This window comes from Dysidea avara, chromosome 2 (assembly GCF_963678975.1).
Source record: "Dysidea avara chromosome 2, odDysAvar1.4, whole genome shotgun sequence".
Lineage (NCBI taxonomy): Eukaryota > Metazoa > Porifera > Demospongiae > Dictyoceratida > Dysideidae > Dysidea > Dysidea avara.
This window is the reverse complement of record NC_089273.1, coordinates 15,413,371-15,430,726: the sequence shown is the minus strand read 5'-3', so window position 1 is coordinate 15,430,726 and position 17,356 is coordinate 15,413,371. Positions and strand designations below refer to the sequence as shown.

The 17,356-nt window shown below is 37.4% G+C and overlaps 1 protein-coding gene across 1 annotated transcript in view; it reads right to left on the bottom strand.

The window, feature by feature from the left end:
- LOC136247844 (uncharacterized) overlaps positions 1-16,904 on the bottom strand; it is a 49,678-nt gene extending 32,774 nt beyond the window's left edge. The window contains exons 1-6 of the mRNA XM_066039665.1: positions 16,847-16,904; positions 16,527-16,796; positions 7,108-7,317; positions 6,186-6,353; positions 5,471-5,638; positions 5,126-5,293 (exon numbers count right to left, since the gene is read on the bottom strand). Of these exons, the coding sequence (XP_065895737.1) occupies positions 5,126-5,293; positions 5,471-5,638; positions 6,186-6,353; positions 7,108-7,317; positions 16,527-16,796; positions 16,847-16,904 (1,042 nt within the window). The remainder of the gene's footprint in view (positions 1-5,125; positions 5,294-5,470; positions 5,639-6,185; positions 6,354-7,107; positions 7,318-16,526; positions 16,797-16,846) is intronic.
- Positions 16,905-17,356: the final 452 nt, after the last annotated feature.

Genomic DNA, 17,356 nt, shown 5'->3' with positions numbered 1-17,356 from the left:
TAAAAGTCCCTGTACTCATCAATGCGACCCATCTCAGAAGAGGCATCACAGGAGCAATGTGAGATGGACCTACTTCCACATATGCACATTGTAGCTGACCGAAATAGAAAAAAAGGCAATGTGCATCGCATAAAGGCTAGAGTCTGACTGTAGCTAGTAGCCACGGCAAGATAGATGGTCAGCAAAACGGCAGTAAATAACTATTGCCACCCTTCCCATACCTCCAGTGGTTGCAAACACAAGGGGAGTGAAGGAGGCCTGCTCAACCTCTCTGACAAGGTCACCATACTCACGCTTCCTCTGTGCCTCGTGGCATCGATACAAGGAGGGGACACTGGTGTTGCAGTAGTTTAGTGCATTAGGACAATTTTATCATGGTATGGTATATGGAGAGGTTTGCACTTTCTCACTAAAAATGTTTACCAGAAATCAGCCTCACAAATACCTTCATGGCACCTTGTATCAGTTAGGTAGAATCAAGTCCAAAAGTGTCTTCGGAGCAGCCACAAACGCTTCTACTAAGTTGGCATAGAACTTATAAAAGAATTATTTAACAGAATTTTCTATATACTGACTTGTATCAGTTAGGTAAACTCAAGTCTAAACATGTCTTCAGAGCAGCCAAAAATGCTTCTGATAAGTTTGCATGAAGCTTTTAAAAGAATTATTTAACAGAATTTTCTATATACTGACTGAATAATATTATAACTAACTGCCTGCCTGATTCCTTCAGACAAGTGTAATTCGATAATGGCTAAAGGCTACGGACTGTATTATTTTTTCACTGTTAGACGTCATTTCAATCTGACAGGTGCTTTTTGGCATACCACAATAGTACAATGTATGTATCATGGACTTACCTTTGTCCTCCTTTGTGTTGGAATTTCTTCTCACAGATGGCGCAAGGTGTCAATTTGGTGGTAGGACGCATGATGATTTCCAAACATTTGGAACTGAAATCATCCATATTTACCGTAGTGGTTGTATTGATTGCTTGCGGAGGTGTTTTCGTAATATTCTTCATTTGTAACTCTGTGTAACATGCTGGAACATAGCTGAAAACAAAGTGCAATCGCTACTACTAAATCACTTTTTCAGTAAATGATAGTAGGGGCATGCTTTCAGACAAAAACATTGAGTATGACACCATTAATGCAGTATGTACTAGTTAGAGATGCACCAATATATCGATATATCGTGCACTTTAAGACAATATTGCTGTATTGATACAAAGTCAAACCGTATTGATATATCGTGCATCATGATATATCAACATGTTGTAGCTTGTTAACATGGCTGACTATCAAATTATTATACATTGTGGTTAAACTGAACGGTATGTAAGGTTTTTCAAAGAAAAGTAGCTCACTTATTTCCCCGTAAAAAAAACGACAGACCATTGGTTAGATGTGTCATGCAATATATTGCTGTATTGTGATACATCAGAGGCAATATATCAAATTGAATACGTCTACACACTGTATCGTTGCAACTCTAGCACTGGATCACCAGTTATAACATTTTACAAATAAAGTAGAAGAATAGACTGAAATAGGGATTAAATGTCCACTAGTATGTCTGCAGGCTTAGACAACCTCCCTTGTTCACTACCTTTTATTTCTATGATCCCTAAAAAATTTAATTTTCCTTCTACTTGTAATCACTGTGAAGTTGATAGGTACTATGCAGTACTTTGGCAATAAATATTTGAACTGTCAAATGTCTAATTTTTCCAAAGCCCAGTAACATACATATCAGCTATTTGGCAAAACCTGAATCTAGTCATAATCATTGCATGATGGTGTATGTGAGTGTCTACATCAGACAAGTGGGATCTTGACAATTGTTATAATCAAGACACACGGCAGTGTATCGTGTGGCCAAGAAAGCCTGCACGCCACACCGTGAGCATATTGGTAGGAAGAAAGAAACAGCTTTTTCATGCGTGCCTAGCTCCATGGCCCCTTCTCCAAAGCACACCATTTTTGTATTATAGCTGCCGCCAGGTAAGGTATGCCACACAGCAGATCAAATTTGTAACAGCCATTTGCGAGATATAGGCATTCAAAATTTCATTTTAATTTCTTTATTTTGTCTTATGTCGTACGGGGGGGCTATGGGGGCTTCGATTTGTTTTCATAAAACGTAAACATCTGATTTGATTGTGGCACAAATGAAGAGCATATAAAGGTGAAATCATGTACCAAGTTTGCTGTGAATAAAATAAATATTTAAGGAGCTATGAGCATTTATTCACGTTAAAAAAGATCAAACTTCTGTCACAGCTACAGGGTAAACCAAATATAGGAATAACTTGAAAATTGATATGTACATAGACTGATCATCGTAGCAGTGCCTTTAGATAGTTTGAATAACAATAGAGTTACAGCGACAAAATTATATAAAGCATAACCAACCAAGTGTAAAATCACAGGATAGAGATACTCTAATAGAGCAGTCAACTCGGGATAAAAAAGGTACACAAAAATGTCAAAATAAAACTTACCAGAGTTTGAACTAGGGACCTCCATACCCAACACCTGCAACTAACCTTGAATCTAGCTCTCCAGAATCCGAGAAAAAACAGCAATTTGGAGATAATAAGCTCCCTTTAATATCCTTGATATTAAACAATTAGTATAGCGGCACAACCAAAAAATCGTGCACTTTTTCATAAAGCCATGAAACTTTCCACATAAATAGTACTTCTCAATACATGTAATTTTAGATATAGTGCCATGGCTGATTTGACCTTTGGCCTCGAGGGCAGGTAAATATATCAAATTTTGTAGCTAATAAAAATGATCATAACTTTGTAATGAAATCACCTATTGACTTCAAATAAAAACCAAGTTGTTTCTATTAGCAAGATCTTTTGTTTAGTACCGTGTTTTAACAAGTTAATTACTGCCTGAGGGAGGTAAAGACAAAAATGATCAATTTTTTGTACAAAAATGGCCGTAAAGGTCACCAAAGATCAAATCAGCGATGGAACTACATCTAAAAATACATGTATTGAGGAGTACTATTTATGTGGAAAGTTTCATGGCTTTATGAAAAAGTGCACAATATTGCCAATTTTGGAGGCTACTCCACTATACTAAATAGGTAATAATAGCTGCCTGCGTGTTTCCTGAGCAGCCAGAAAGGCATTTAGCTACATATAGAGCTGCTAGGTTTGCCATATTTGTGGTGACACATGCTAGCTAGTACTGTACTTACTAGTCTGACTCTGTACAGTATGAATTTTCTGAATTTTTCACACATTACTAACAGATTGAGAATGGGACTCGTGTTGATTAATATGTGCATCTTAAGTTTAGCAATAGCTAGATTCACTGCTAGTATTAGTCCGGATGACATGAACACCAGAAACACACATCAGAATCCACCTATCCAATAATACACCATGACACTAGTCTTCGTCCCAATGACACTACCACACAACTGAACTCCCTGCCAGTATTAATATTTAGGTCACATGACTATCAAATGCAATAATAAATTTGCATGTGGCTCTAAAATTACCATGCAGGTGGGTGACAGGAAACAAGGAATCTACAATTGGTGGCCTAACATGCAGCTACATGATCAAACTATCATTTCACCATCAAACTTGAGTGGTCTGCTTCGGTGACTGCTTTTCCCAAGCCCAGTGGCAAGCCATATGAACGGTATGGGGCCTTAGTGGAGCTCTGACAAGCCTGGGGATGGCTGCAGCTACATGTAGGCTTGAGTACATTATGCTTTTAAAATTATCTATTATTCTTTGGGGAAATTCTTTTTATTTACCTATTATTCCCAAAATTATTCCCAAATATTCCTGGAGTGATGTAATAGTCAAATGGATATTCTTCTGCAGCTGAGAATATAACCACTTGCAAGCATAAAAACTATACCCAAAGATCGAGATACTCTAATAGAGCAGTCACAACTAAACTTGTCTGACTGGTCCATTTGAGTAAGTGACTGCTGTATTAGAGTATATAGATTTATTTGCCCAATTTTGTGCTAGCAATGATTGTGGATGTTCCTTTTCAAATTTTTCTGTGATACTACACGAGAAATGTGTGAATTCTAATTAGTTATTTTGGAAGATCACCCTATTATTCCGGAATTATTCCTGTGCCTAGGTACATGGCTGTACAGTTCTGTGGTGTTGAATAAAGATCCGTGCTGTAAATTTCCTTTCATTTTAGCTAGTCTTGAGACCTGAATGGTCCATAAATTGGCCTAATTCAATCCCATGCATTCCTCTTTCATTTTGTAAACAACCTCTTCCCATTTCCTCCACCCTCTCCCATCTCTTTTATTGGAACTCACCTAATACAGTCAACATCGAGTTAAAAACTATCTAAAATGGCAGGAAACTTATTGTATGCTCTGCAAGGTAACAAATGGGTGTAAAATGTGCAAAAAATTGGTCCATGTCTCCTCGTTTGTAATGCTGCATAATGGACTGAACATAGCTGAAAGTGAGGCACAATAGCCACTTCACTTTTGAGTCAGTAATTGATAGTTTGGGAATAACAAACAAGTATAAGGAAATTAAATCCCTAATTCAGTCATGGCTTGTTTATCATGGATTGCTTAGTTATGGACATGCAGCTGTATGTGACCATGAACCAGGCTGCCTGGATGTAGATGAGGGCAGAAACATCTTAGGCGCTACTTGGAAATATTATGCTAATTGCATAGCCTTGTTTGCAACGTCACATGATTCTCATAGCCACAATTTAAAACTAGTGAATGAAGGAGATAGCTTGGGATTTCTAGATATTTGGATTATGCTTCGTATACGGATTAAAGTGGTGTACTTATTATTGCAATAGCACTTAGCTTTCTAGGTACATAAAATTGATGCAACACTATTTTGCATGTAGTGATTCTTTCAATAGTCAGGTATGTACATATATTTGAATAAGACAATAATGCCACACCTCATTACATTATCCACATGATTTAGTTCATCCTATAATGTAAGGGTTTTGTTTAATGGTGGTTAAACTCCTTCTTACCTTCATTGGTGAGATTCCACTATAGCTTGCTATTATTGTGATGTGTACTACATATGTGTGTGCTAAATATTTATAAGTGCACATACAGTACATGTGTACAAAAGTACCTTGTGAAGTATCACCAATTCCACTACTACCAGTGGATGATGGATATGATATAGACTCAGTAATGTTGGATGTCACATCAGTTGACACTGGAGTGGAATTAGTTTGTAAATGATGATCATCACTAGTTACTATACTACTAGTAGTTACTGTGTCTGTAGCTGTGGTAGCTGTGTAGATAGAAGATGTAAAATCCATGAATACACATGTAAAAAGACCAGTCAGACATATGTATGCACTTACAGTACATATAGCTTTACTAACACGGTGTGTATGTACATGATAGTGTATATACATGTAGGCAGCATAGATAATACAAATATGCATTGCATATAAGAAACTATTACCTTGTGAAGTATCACCAATTCCACTACTACCAGTGGATGATGGATATGATATAGATTCAGTAATGCTGGATGTCACATCAGTTGACACTGGAGTAGAATTAGTGTGTAAATGATGACCATCACTAGTTACTATACTACTAGCAGTTGTTGTGTCTGTAACCATGGTAACTGTGTAGATAGAAGATGTAAAATCCATGAATACACATGTAAAAAGACCAGTCAGACATATGTATGTACTTACAGTACATATAGCTTTCAGGGGCAACGGAGAAGGGGGGGAGGGGCTGCAGTCCCTGTGAAAAAAATTATGGGAGTGGGCTTAGTCCCTCTAAAATTATCTGTAGCTGTGATGGAGAACCTAGCTTAATAGCATTCATTCGAGATACTCTAATAGAGCAGTCAAGATAGAGATACTCTAATAGAGCAGTCACAGTATTCTTTGAGGAACAGTGTAGCAAGCTACATTAGTTATAAATGAGGAGATACAGTCTAGTTGGTAGAGAGCAACTATTGCCAGCAGGTAATGACTTTTTTTTTGGTCTTTGACTACAACTAGGCCATGACATCACCAGCTAGACCCCCAGCCCCACCTAAATATAGGCGACTCTGCCGCCTCTGATAGCTTTACTAATACAGTATGTATGTACACAATAGTGTGTATATATATATAGGCAGCATAGATAATACAAATATGCATTTGCATATAAGCTAATACCTTGTGAAGTATCACCAATTCCACTATTACCAGTAGATGATGGATATGATATAGACTCAGTTGTACTGAATGTCACATCAGTTGATACTGGAGTAGAATTAGTTTGTAAATGATGACCATCACTAGTTACTATACTACTAGTAGTTGTTGTGTCTGTAACCATGGTAGCTATGATGGAGAATGAAAAATTATATCAATGTGAATAAGGGATCAAACTTGATTATCTCTTTAAGACTTAAACAAAGATGTAAGAAAAACTGTTTTCATCTAATGCTTTTGCATGTTATCATGCAGTACATCAAGACACAGCCATGTGGCCCAAGAAGCCGGCATGCTACACCGTCAGTGTATTGACAGAAAGAAAAATGTGATTTTTATGAATTCATAGCTCCATGCTGGGGCTGTATACTTGGCTGCATGACACGCTATTGCGTGTATAGATTACAGAGAGTAACTGTTCTATTAGATTATTATAATAATGGCAATGCTTCATGGGAGCTTTTAAGAAATTTCACCATTAAAATGGAAGTAAAATTCAAGAGTTTGCTGTTTACAACCTTTGAAGACTCATAACTTTTTATGCCATTATGTTATGCCTCATAATTTTCATTGCTCATTAAGCAGTTTGTAATAAAAGTTATACATACAAGTATGTGTTCTATTGTAACAGAACTGAGATATGGTTTGTTATGTGATAGAGTGTAGTTTACTGTATGTACACATACTGTACCCTGTTGTTGTAACTCATGGTAACATTTATTTTTTCCCATGAATTATTATTTTATCTACCTGCAGTATTATTCCTGAAATTATGCTACAGTAGCGAAATCCGCAAGTCCCTATAAGCCAGCCATTGTGGTTTGTTTTACCTAATTTCTTCTCACTTACAATTTCAATTGTGATACGTATCTGTTACACTTACTGGTGGTAGTAGTAGTGAATGTTATAGTTCTACATCTTCTTCTACCAATAACCTGATGGTGACTACAAATGGAGTAGTTGTCTGCTCTGTCATCTGATGGTCCATCATCTATACATCGGATAATGATATTGTCTACTGCATAATTATTTTCTAATTGGTCATTACTGCTTGTTGTGATTTGTCTTGATGGTTGAGTTTTGTGAATCTGGTCTATAAATGGATAAATCAAAAACGTATTTGATTGTGTTATTTAGGACACCTTCTACCATTGACAAGGTTATATGTATGTAGTGCACAAGTATTTCAAAATGAATTACGTATAATGTGTCATGTACACGCGTCATAACTTCTGATACTATAACAGTACAACTATATCAGGCCTGTAATCTCTCTGTCTGTAGTGTTTCTCTTAAATCGGGCTTCACTTTGACATGGTTGACAATCACTGCAGCAGGGATCTCCAAGACAATTCCAGTACTTTAATAGTTAATATCTCTTACTGGCCTCAAATTGAATGTACATGCTAATGACAATAATGAGTTAATGTACCAACTGTATATATACGCAATTATGTATTGCTACAACTCTCAAAAGTTAACACTGACATGTAGTTAATGGTAAATTTCATGTCGATCTCAGTATATTTAACCAAATTATTCAATACAGTAAGTTTATAAGGAATGTCAAAACACTACTCGAGCATGTTTGATAATCAAGACACACCGTAGTGTGTCGTGCGGCCCAAGAAGCCGGCGTGCCACACCGTGAGTATATAACAGGTAGAAAGAAAACGCAATTTTCACACCCATGTAGTTCTGTGATCTCTTATCTGATTGAAACCAAATTTTCTGCAGAAGTGTCGGCCAGTTAGGGGAGTCTACATGCCAAATTTGAAGAAAATCGCTCCAGCCATTTCCGAGAAACGAGTGGTCAAAGTTTGATTTTTTTTTCTTCTTTTCGGACACTTTGCAAAATCCACCATAAAGCACGAATGCGTGCTCCAATCAGGCTGAAATTTGGCACACTTAAAGGGCTCAATATGGTAGATTTTAGTACCGCCTTTGGTAGGAATCTGATGTACATTCATGGAGTTATGACTGATTATTTGCGTAAAATAAGGTCGAAGGTCTGTCATGCCCACAGGGTAAACCCCTTTGAGGAAAGAGTTGAAAAGTGCTATGTAAATGGAGTAACCATCGTAGGAGTGCCTTTTTGTGGTTTGAAAGGGATCGAGATAAAGACAATGGAGATATGACAATAAACCCAACCTGTGTCACAATTATGCAATCTGCAATTATGTGCATTCGTGGTGCCAGGTCCAGTTTGTGCTGTCCCGTTGTTGAGGCACTGATTTCTGTGCAGGTCACTGAGGTCCATATTTAAGATCGCTTGTATTTGTTTATTATTTACTGTTTTATCTTATGTCATTAACTGAAAAAAAAACGAAAACAATTATGCGATCGATTTTTATGAATAAAAAAAACTATTACTTTTCATGCCTACCAGGCAAACCGCTTAGAGCAATGAGCTGAAAATCAGTGCGTTGCTGGAATGATCATCCTAGAAAGACCTTGCAGTAGTACAGAAGAGTCGGATTTCAAACCACTGAGTTATGATTCGAAACTCAACTACATGTAGCAAATGCAAGAACGAGATACTCTAATAGAACAGTCACCCTAATAGAGCATTCGGCTACGTTTATAACTTACTCCATTAAAGAATTATTTTACATTGCAAATTATTCTGTAGGGAGTTCAACTACAGTTAACTTTATAAACACTTCAGCTAGAAACAAGTCACCCTGTAGAGTGTTCAACTACAAAGAAACCACCATGTAATGAGTTCAGCAGCAAACAAATCATCCATTAGAGACTTCAGCTACAAACAAATCACCCTGGAGAGAGATCAGCTAGAAACAAGTCATCCTGTAGACAGATCAGCTAGAACAAGTTATCTTGTAGAGAGTTCAGCTACAAAACAACCATCATGGAGAGAGTTCAGCTGCAAACAAATCACCCTGTAGAGAGTTCAGCTGAAAACAAGTCATCCTGTACCAAGATCAGCTAGAAGTCACCTTGTAGGGAGTTCAGTTACAAAATAACCACCATGTACAGAGTTCAGCTGCAAACAAATCACCTTGTAGAGAGTTCAGCTAGAAACAAATTACCGATCAACTAAAAACAAGTCACCCTGTAGAGAGATCAGCTAGAAGAAGTTACCTTGTAGAGAGTTCAGCTACAAAGAAACCATGTATCATGTAGAGAGTTCAGCTGCAAATAAATCACCCTTTAGAGAGTTCAGCTACAAACAGATCACCCTGTAGAGAGTTCACCTAGAAACAAGTCATCCTGTAGAGAGATCAGCTACAAACAAATCACCCTACAAATAGTTCAGCTACAAACAAGTCATCCTGTAGAGAGATCAGCTAGAAGAATTACCTTGTAGAGAGTTCAGCTACAAAGAAACCATCATGCAGAGTTCAGCTGCAAACAAATCACCCTGTAGAGAGGTCAGCTACGAACAGATCACCCTGTAGAGAGTTCAGCTACAAGCAATTCACTCTGTAGAGAGATCAGCTAGAAGAACTTACCTTTAGAGAGTTCAGTTACAAAGAAACCATCATGTGGAGAGTTCAGCTGCAAACAAATCACCCTGTAGAGAGTTCAGCTATGAAAAGATCACCCTGTAGAGAGTTCAGCTAGAAGAAGTCACCTTGTAGAGAATTCAGCTACAAAGAAACGACCATGCAGAGAGTTGAGTTGCAAATAAATCATCCTGTAGAGAATTCAGCTACAAATAAATCACCCTGTAGAGAAACCAGTTAGAAACAACCCACCCTATAGTCAGATCAACTAGAAGAAGTTACCTTGTAGAGGGTTAAGTTGCAAACAGATCACCCTGTAGAGATTTCAACTACATACAGATAACCCTGCAGAGAGTTCAGCTAGAGTCAAGTCACCCAGTAGAGAAATCCCATAAGGAGTTCATCTACGTACAAGCAAATCACCCTGTAGAAAGTTCAGCTACATTCCAAGTCACCTAGTAGAGATCAGCTGTAAAAAAAGTTATCCCGTAGGGATTAATTGACATGTATTATATAATCTAATCCAAAACAGCCAAGCTGTAAAAAAAGTGTACGGCCCTCAGAAAGGCTATGGTGAAAAAAGATGTGAAATCCAAGGTGGTGGCCAAGAAATGGCTGTGATGGTAGGTTAATGGTAAAAATTTTAATAATGACAATTCAGGTAAATTTTGTGAAGCGGCACAAAAATTCACCTGAATTGTCGTTATTAAAATTTGTACCATTAATCTACCATCACAGCCATTTCTTGGCCGCCACCTTGGATTTCACATCTTTTTTCACCATAGCCTTTCTGAGGGCTGTACCCTTTTTTTACAGCTTGGCTGTTTTGGATTAGATTTCATTCCTTTTTGTATTTGTATACCCCAAAGCCGGCCTATGGCCAGCTTTGGGACTTTTTTAACCTATGTTTTTTTTCTTTACTACAGGAAGAAGAAAAGATGAAGTAGATGTACTTTAAATATTTTATCAGTAAATGTACAAATTATATATATAATACATATGGGACCGGATTTGCGAAAAGGGGCCTTCCACACACATCCAATTTGCCAACTTTGACAATTGATAACTTCAGATTGGAAAGAGCTATTGCCTTGAAAGTTTTGCAGTGGTGATTTCTTTGCAGCTGAACTCTCCACATGATGGTTTCTTTGTAGCTGAACTCTCTACAAGGTAATTTCTTCTAGCTGATCTCTCTACAGGGAGATTTGTTTGTAGCTGAACTATCTACAAGGTAACTTCTTCTAGCTGATCTCTCTACAGGGTGATTTGTTCGTAGCTGAATTCTGTACAGGTGATTTGTTTGCAGCTGAGCTCTTTACAAAATGGTTTCTTTGTAGCTGAACTCTCTACAAAGTAACTTCTTCTAACTGATCTTTCTACAGGGTGATTTGTTTGTAGCTGAACTATCTACAATGTAATTTCTTCTAGCTGATCTATCTACATGGTGATTTGTTTGTAGCTGAATTCTGTACAGGTGATTTGTTTGCAGCTGAGCTCTTTACAGAATGGTTTCTTTGTAGCTGAACTCTCTAGATCTCTCTACAGGGAGATTTGTTTGTAGCTGAACTATCTACAAGGTAACTTCTTCTAGCTGATCCCTCTACAGGGTGATTTGTTCATAGCTGAATTCTGTACAGGTGATTTGTTTGCAGCTGAGCTCTTTACAAAATTAATGGTTTCTTTGTAGTTGAACACTCTACAAAGTAACTTCTTCTAACTGATCTTTCTACAGGGTGATTTGTTTGTAGCTGAACTATCTACAAGGTAATTTCTTCTAGCTGATCTCTCTACAGGGTGATTTGTTTGTAGCTGAATTCTGTACAGGTGATTTGTTTGTAGCTGATCTCTTTACAGAATGGTTTCTTTGTAGCTGAACTCTCTAAAAGGTAACTTCTTCTAACTGATCTTTCTACAGGGCAATTTGTTTGTGGCAGAATTTTATACAGGGTGATTTCTTTGCAGCTGAACTCTCTACATGGTGGTTTCTTTGTAGCTGAACTCTCTACAAAGTAATTTCTTCTAGCTGATCTCTCTACAGGGTGCTTTGTTTGTAGCTGAATTCTGTACAGGTGATTTGTTTGCAGCTGAGCTCTTTACAGAATGGTTTCTTTGTAGCTTAACTCTCTACAAGGTAACTTTTCTAGCTGATGTCTCTACAAGGTGGCTAGTTTGTAGCTGAACTCTCTACATGGTGGTTTCTTTGTAACTGAACTTTCTACAAGGTGACTTCTTCTAGCTGATTTTTCAATAGGATGATTTGTTTGTAGCTTCACTCTCTACAAGGTAACTTCTTCTAGCTGATCTCTCTACAGGGTGATTTGTTTGTAGCTGAACGATCTACAAGGTAACTTCTTCTAACTGATCTAGCTACAGGGTGGTTTCTTTGTAGCTGAACTCTCTAAAAGGTAACTTCATATAACTGATCTTTCTACAGGGCAATTTGTTTGTGGCTGTATTTTCTACAGGGTGATTTCTTTGCAGCTGAACTCTCTACATGGTGGTTTCTTTGTAGCTGAACTCTCTACAAAGTAATTTCTTCTAGCTGATCTCTCTACAGGGTGATTTGTTTGTAGCTGAATTCTGTACAGGTGATTTGTTTGCAGCTGATCTCTTTACAGAATGGTTTCTTTGTAGCTGAACTCTCTACAAGGTAACTTCTTCTAACAGATCTTTCTACAGGGCAATTTGTTCGTGGCAGAATTTTATACAGGGTGATTTCTTTGCAGCTGAACTCTCTACATGGTGGTTTCTTTGTAGCTGAACTCTCTACAAGGTAACTTCTTCTAGCTGATCTCTCTACATGGTGATTTGTTTGTAGCTGAATTCTATATAGGTGATTTGTTTGCAGCTGAGCTCTTTAAATAATGGTTTCTTTGTAGCTGAACTCTCTCAAGGTAACTTCTTCTAGCTGATGTCTTTACAGGGTCACTAGTTTGTAGCTGAATTCTCTACATGGTGGTTTCTTTGTAACTGAACTCTCTACAAGGTAACTTTTTCTAGCTCATCTTTCTACAGGGTGATTTATTTGTAGCTGAATTCTTTACAGGTGATTTGTTTGCAGCTGAGCTCTTTAAAGAATGGTTTCTTTGTAGCTGAACTCTCTACAAGGTAACTTCTTCTAGGTGATGTCTTTACAAGGTCACTAGTTTGTAGCTGAGCTCTCTACATGGTGGTTTTTTTTGTAACTGAACTCTCTACAAGGTGACCTCTTCTAGCTGATCTTTCTACAGGGTGATTTGTTTGAAGCTGAACTCTCTACAAGGTAACTTCTTCTAGCTGATCTCTCTACAGGGAGATTTGTTTGTAGCTGAACTCTCTACATGATGGTTTCTTTGTAGCTGAACTATCAACAAGGTAACTTCTTCTAGCTGATCTCTCTACAGGGTGATTTGTTTGTAGCTGAATTCTGTACAGGTGATTTGTTTGCAGCTGAGCTCTTTACAGAATGGTTTCTATGTAGCTGAACTCTTTACAAGGTAACTTCTTCTAGCTGATATCTCTACAGGGTCACTAGTTTGTAAATGAATTCTCTATATGGTGGTTTCTTTGTAACTGAACTCTCTACGAGGTAACTTCTTCTAGCTGATCTTTCTATAGGGTGACTTGTTTGTAAACGAATTCTCTACATGGTGGTTTCTTTGTAGCTGAACTCTCTACATTGTGGTTTCTTTGTAGCTGAACTCTACAAGGTGATTTCTTCTAGCTGAATTATCTCTTTCTATAGTTGCGTGAATTCCCTACAAGGTAACTTCTTCTAGCTGATGTCTCTACAGGGTCACTAGTTTGTAAATGAATTCTCTACATGGTGGTTTCTTTGTAACTGAACTCTCTACGAGGTAACTTCTTCTAGCTGATCTTTCTATAGGGTGACTTGTTTGTAAACGAATTCTCTACATGGTGGTTTCTTTGTAGCTGAACTCTCTACATTGTGGTTTCTTTGTAGCTGAACTCTACAAGGTGATTTCTTCTAGCTGAATTATCTCTTTCTATAGTTGCGTGAATTCCCTACAAGGTAACTTCTTCTAGCTGATCTCTCTACAGGGTGAATTGTTTGTGGCTGATCTCTCTACAGGGTGACTTGTTTGTAGCTGATCTCTATACAGGTTACTTGTTTCTAGCTGATCTCTTGAATTCTCTTCGGGTGACTGCTCTATTAGGATGACTGCTCTATTAGGATGACTGCTCTATTAGAGTATCTCGATCTCGCACTTGCTATACTAAGTTGGATTTCGTGTTATAACTCCGTGGTTTTAAGTCTGATTCTTCTACACCATGGAAGAGCCTTTCTAAGATGATAACTCCATCTGTACAGCGATTTTCAAAGCATTACCCCAAGCGGTTTACCTGGTAGGCGTGGCAAGCAGTCGTTTTTTATTAGCTAATCTCGATTGCGTAATTGTTACACACTGTTGGTTTTTTCGTTGTATCTTCCTGGTTTTTAGCTCGATTTCTTTCAAACCACAAAAGGTTTGAGGTTCAATAGTTAACCTATTCACCCACCGATTTTCAGCTTCTTCCCATACGCGGTTTACCCTGTAGGCGTGACAACATATTTGTGTTATTTTTCGTGCATAATTGCTCATAACTCTTTGCCTGTTTATCGTATTCCAGCCAAAGGTGGTACCGAGATGCGCCTTTATACCCCCTCCTGTGTGCCAAATTTCAAGGCAATCGGATATGGCGTGCGAGTTTTATAGCAGTTTTTGTAAGTGTGCGACAAGAAAAAGAAAAATAAGAAGAAAAAAAACAAAAAAAACGAAGAAACTGAGCCAATTTTTGAAATCGCATATCTCGGGAACGCGCGAAGCGATTTCGCTCAAATTTGGAATGTGGAGTGCTGCAGTTGGAGGGCATGTCCACAGCAAAAATCGTCTTGTTTCATCAAGGAAGCACAGAGCTACGGAGGTGCGAAAATTGCGTTTTCTTTCTTCCTGTCAATATACTCACGGGTGTTACGCGCCGGCTTCTTGGGCCGCACGACACACTACCGTGTGTCTTGATTTGTATATTTACTGATAAAATCAGAATTAGTCAAAATATTTATAAAATCTGCTTCATCACTTTCTTCTTCTTGTGGTAAAGAAAAAAAAGATAGGTTAAAAAGCCTTAAAGCCGGCCATATGCTGGATTTGGGGTATATAATTACAAAAAAGTGAAATCTAATCCAAAAAAGCCAAGGTGTAAAAAAAGGAGTGGGGCCCTTAAAAAGGCTATGGTGAAAAAAAGTGAAATCCAGCGGCCAAGAAATGGCTGTGATGGTAGGTCAATGGTAAAATTTTAATAACAATAATTCAGGTGAATTTTGTGCCAAGACCAAGCAGCACCAAATTCACCTGAATTGTTGTTATTAAACATTTTACCATTAACTTACCATCACAGCCATTTCTTGGCCTGTCACTACTCTAATAGAGGAGACATTTCCATAGTTCAGTTAACCGAGAATCCGGATAAGTGGGGTCCGGATAACTGAGGTTCTATTGTATGTTACAAGTGCACAAAAAAATTGGAATTTTCAACTATAATAGGGACCATAGCACATTGATAAAAAGTACTGAAACAAGCTGGAGTAGTACATGATATCAAATCACTGTAAAACAATAAGAAGTGTTATAATAATGTCCCTGCTGTGCTCAAGATACCATAATGGAAATGCACAGTAGGGATATAACGCTTCTTATATTGTTTTACTGTGATTTAATGTCATGCACTACTCCAGCTTGTTTCTGAATCAGTACTTTTTATTAATGTGCTATGATCCCTACTCTAGTTGAAAATTCCATTTTTGTGTACTTGATTGTTAACCTTTTTTGTAAAATAAAATTATTATGACTGGTCAACCCACGCATACTATATCAAAAAAAGAAACGGCGCTGTGTGCCCAACCTATCAATTATCGTCTGAAAATTAATGTATCCATTATGCTATCATTGTTAACAATGTTCAACCCATTACACAGCACACAAATCAAAAAGCACCTCTGCAATCCAAGTAGCCACTATGAAAAATACAGACGTTTACCATTATGAAGGGAATCCATCACATGTTACCAACACATTTTGCTGTCAGCACCAATTATGCCAGCATAATTTGGGGCATAATAGGTAGCCAAAACATTGAGCATAATGTTAACATAATAGGCACAATTTTTGTGCATTGATTATCAGATAAGCTGACATTCTGCATATTTTGCATGATGCAGAATGGGATAGTGTGCAAACACAGTGAAAAAGGTACTTGTGAATATATACACTAATAGAACAGTCACCGCATGTGAAATATCCTAATAAAACATTCACAGATGCATTAGATATGTCAAGACAATTAATATGAGCATACCTGGAGTATAATGGTCAACAACTGGGCATAATTGGAGTAATTTTGGAGAATTTTTCAAAACTATAATAGCCAATTTGAAAAGCATAATAGGCTTAGGCCAAGTCAGCAAAGATGAATGAAGACACTGATAAATCCATGAAGAATGCATTATACATACTGCAGTATGCCAAAAGGTATGTATCTGGCTGAAGCAACATCAAACAGTGAAAAAATCAAGCCTGTAGCCTTAGCCATTATCGAGTTATGCTCAGTTTACTCAGTCAGTCAGTCACTATAAAATTCCATTTAAGAATACAAAAATTCATAGCAAATACACCTGTACTTGAAAGCATTTCGGGTCCATCTGAAGGCTTGTTTGGGCTTAGTTGTACCTAACCAATACTGCTTCATCATCATCATCAGGGTAAAATAAGGCTGGTTTTTGGGTGATGTATTTTTCATGGGCCATGCCCAAACCTTTGCTATACAGTACCGCCGCACTGTATGATTAGTATAATACCTGTCCTCAGTTTATCAGGAAGATCAGTCATTACTGATATCATGTTGAATAAGTAACAGAAATGTTTGTAATCTCTTGTAGTGTCTAACTGAACTAATAGAAGATTGAAAATCCTCTGACATATGATTCTTGAGCTTTCTCCATTGACAATAAAACTCTCCACATCACTAGGAATTTCTAAATGTTGTTTTAGAACTTTAATGGTCAGTTTATAGTTAGGTATTAAACTCTGATATAACAAGCTGTAGGATCTGGTCAAAAATGAAAACTCTGTTAAAGATAATAATACTAGAACAGGTCAATTATAATTGTAATCTTACCAGGTTTTCTGACAATCCCATCAATTACTTGTCCATACAAACAGTCTGGTGTACTCATCACGGTATGGTCACCAATTGCGTTGTCTCCAGACTCTCCACTATATCCAGTACATTATAGTACAAAGAAATTATTATGCTGTGATTACGCATTACACACAGGTACAAAGCAACATCATACAAATTTTATATTTTACTTTGTCGCATTCCCTTTGATTTCTATTTAATTCCAACCCTCCTTGAAGTAGGTCAGAAAAACGCTGTCTATTGCTAGTGTCTGTGTACTTGATACTGCAGATGCTTCTTGATATACTGTAAAATCACTTATATTCACTACGTTTGTGCTATTTGTACTAAGCATTAACTTTCATAATACTGTTTAGATATGCCCTAAAAAAAAGCTGACTTGATCACAATTTCCTTAGGCTGTATAATACAGCACTATAAACCAGTAACCGAGTGACAATTAAAGGGAAAATAAAGTACAGTCACCTAATTAAATGGTCATAACTT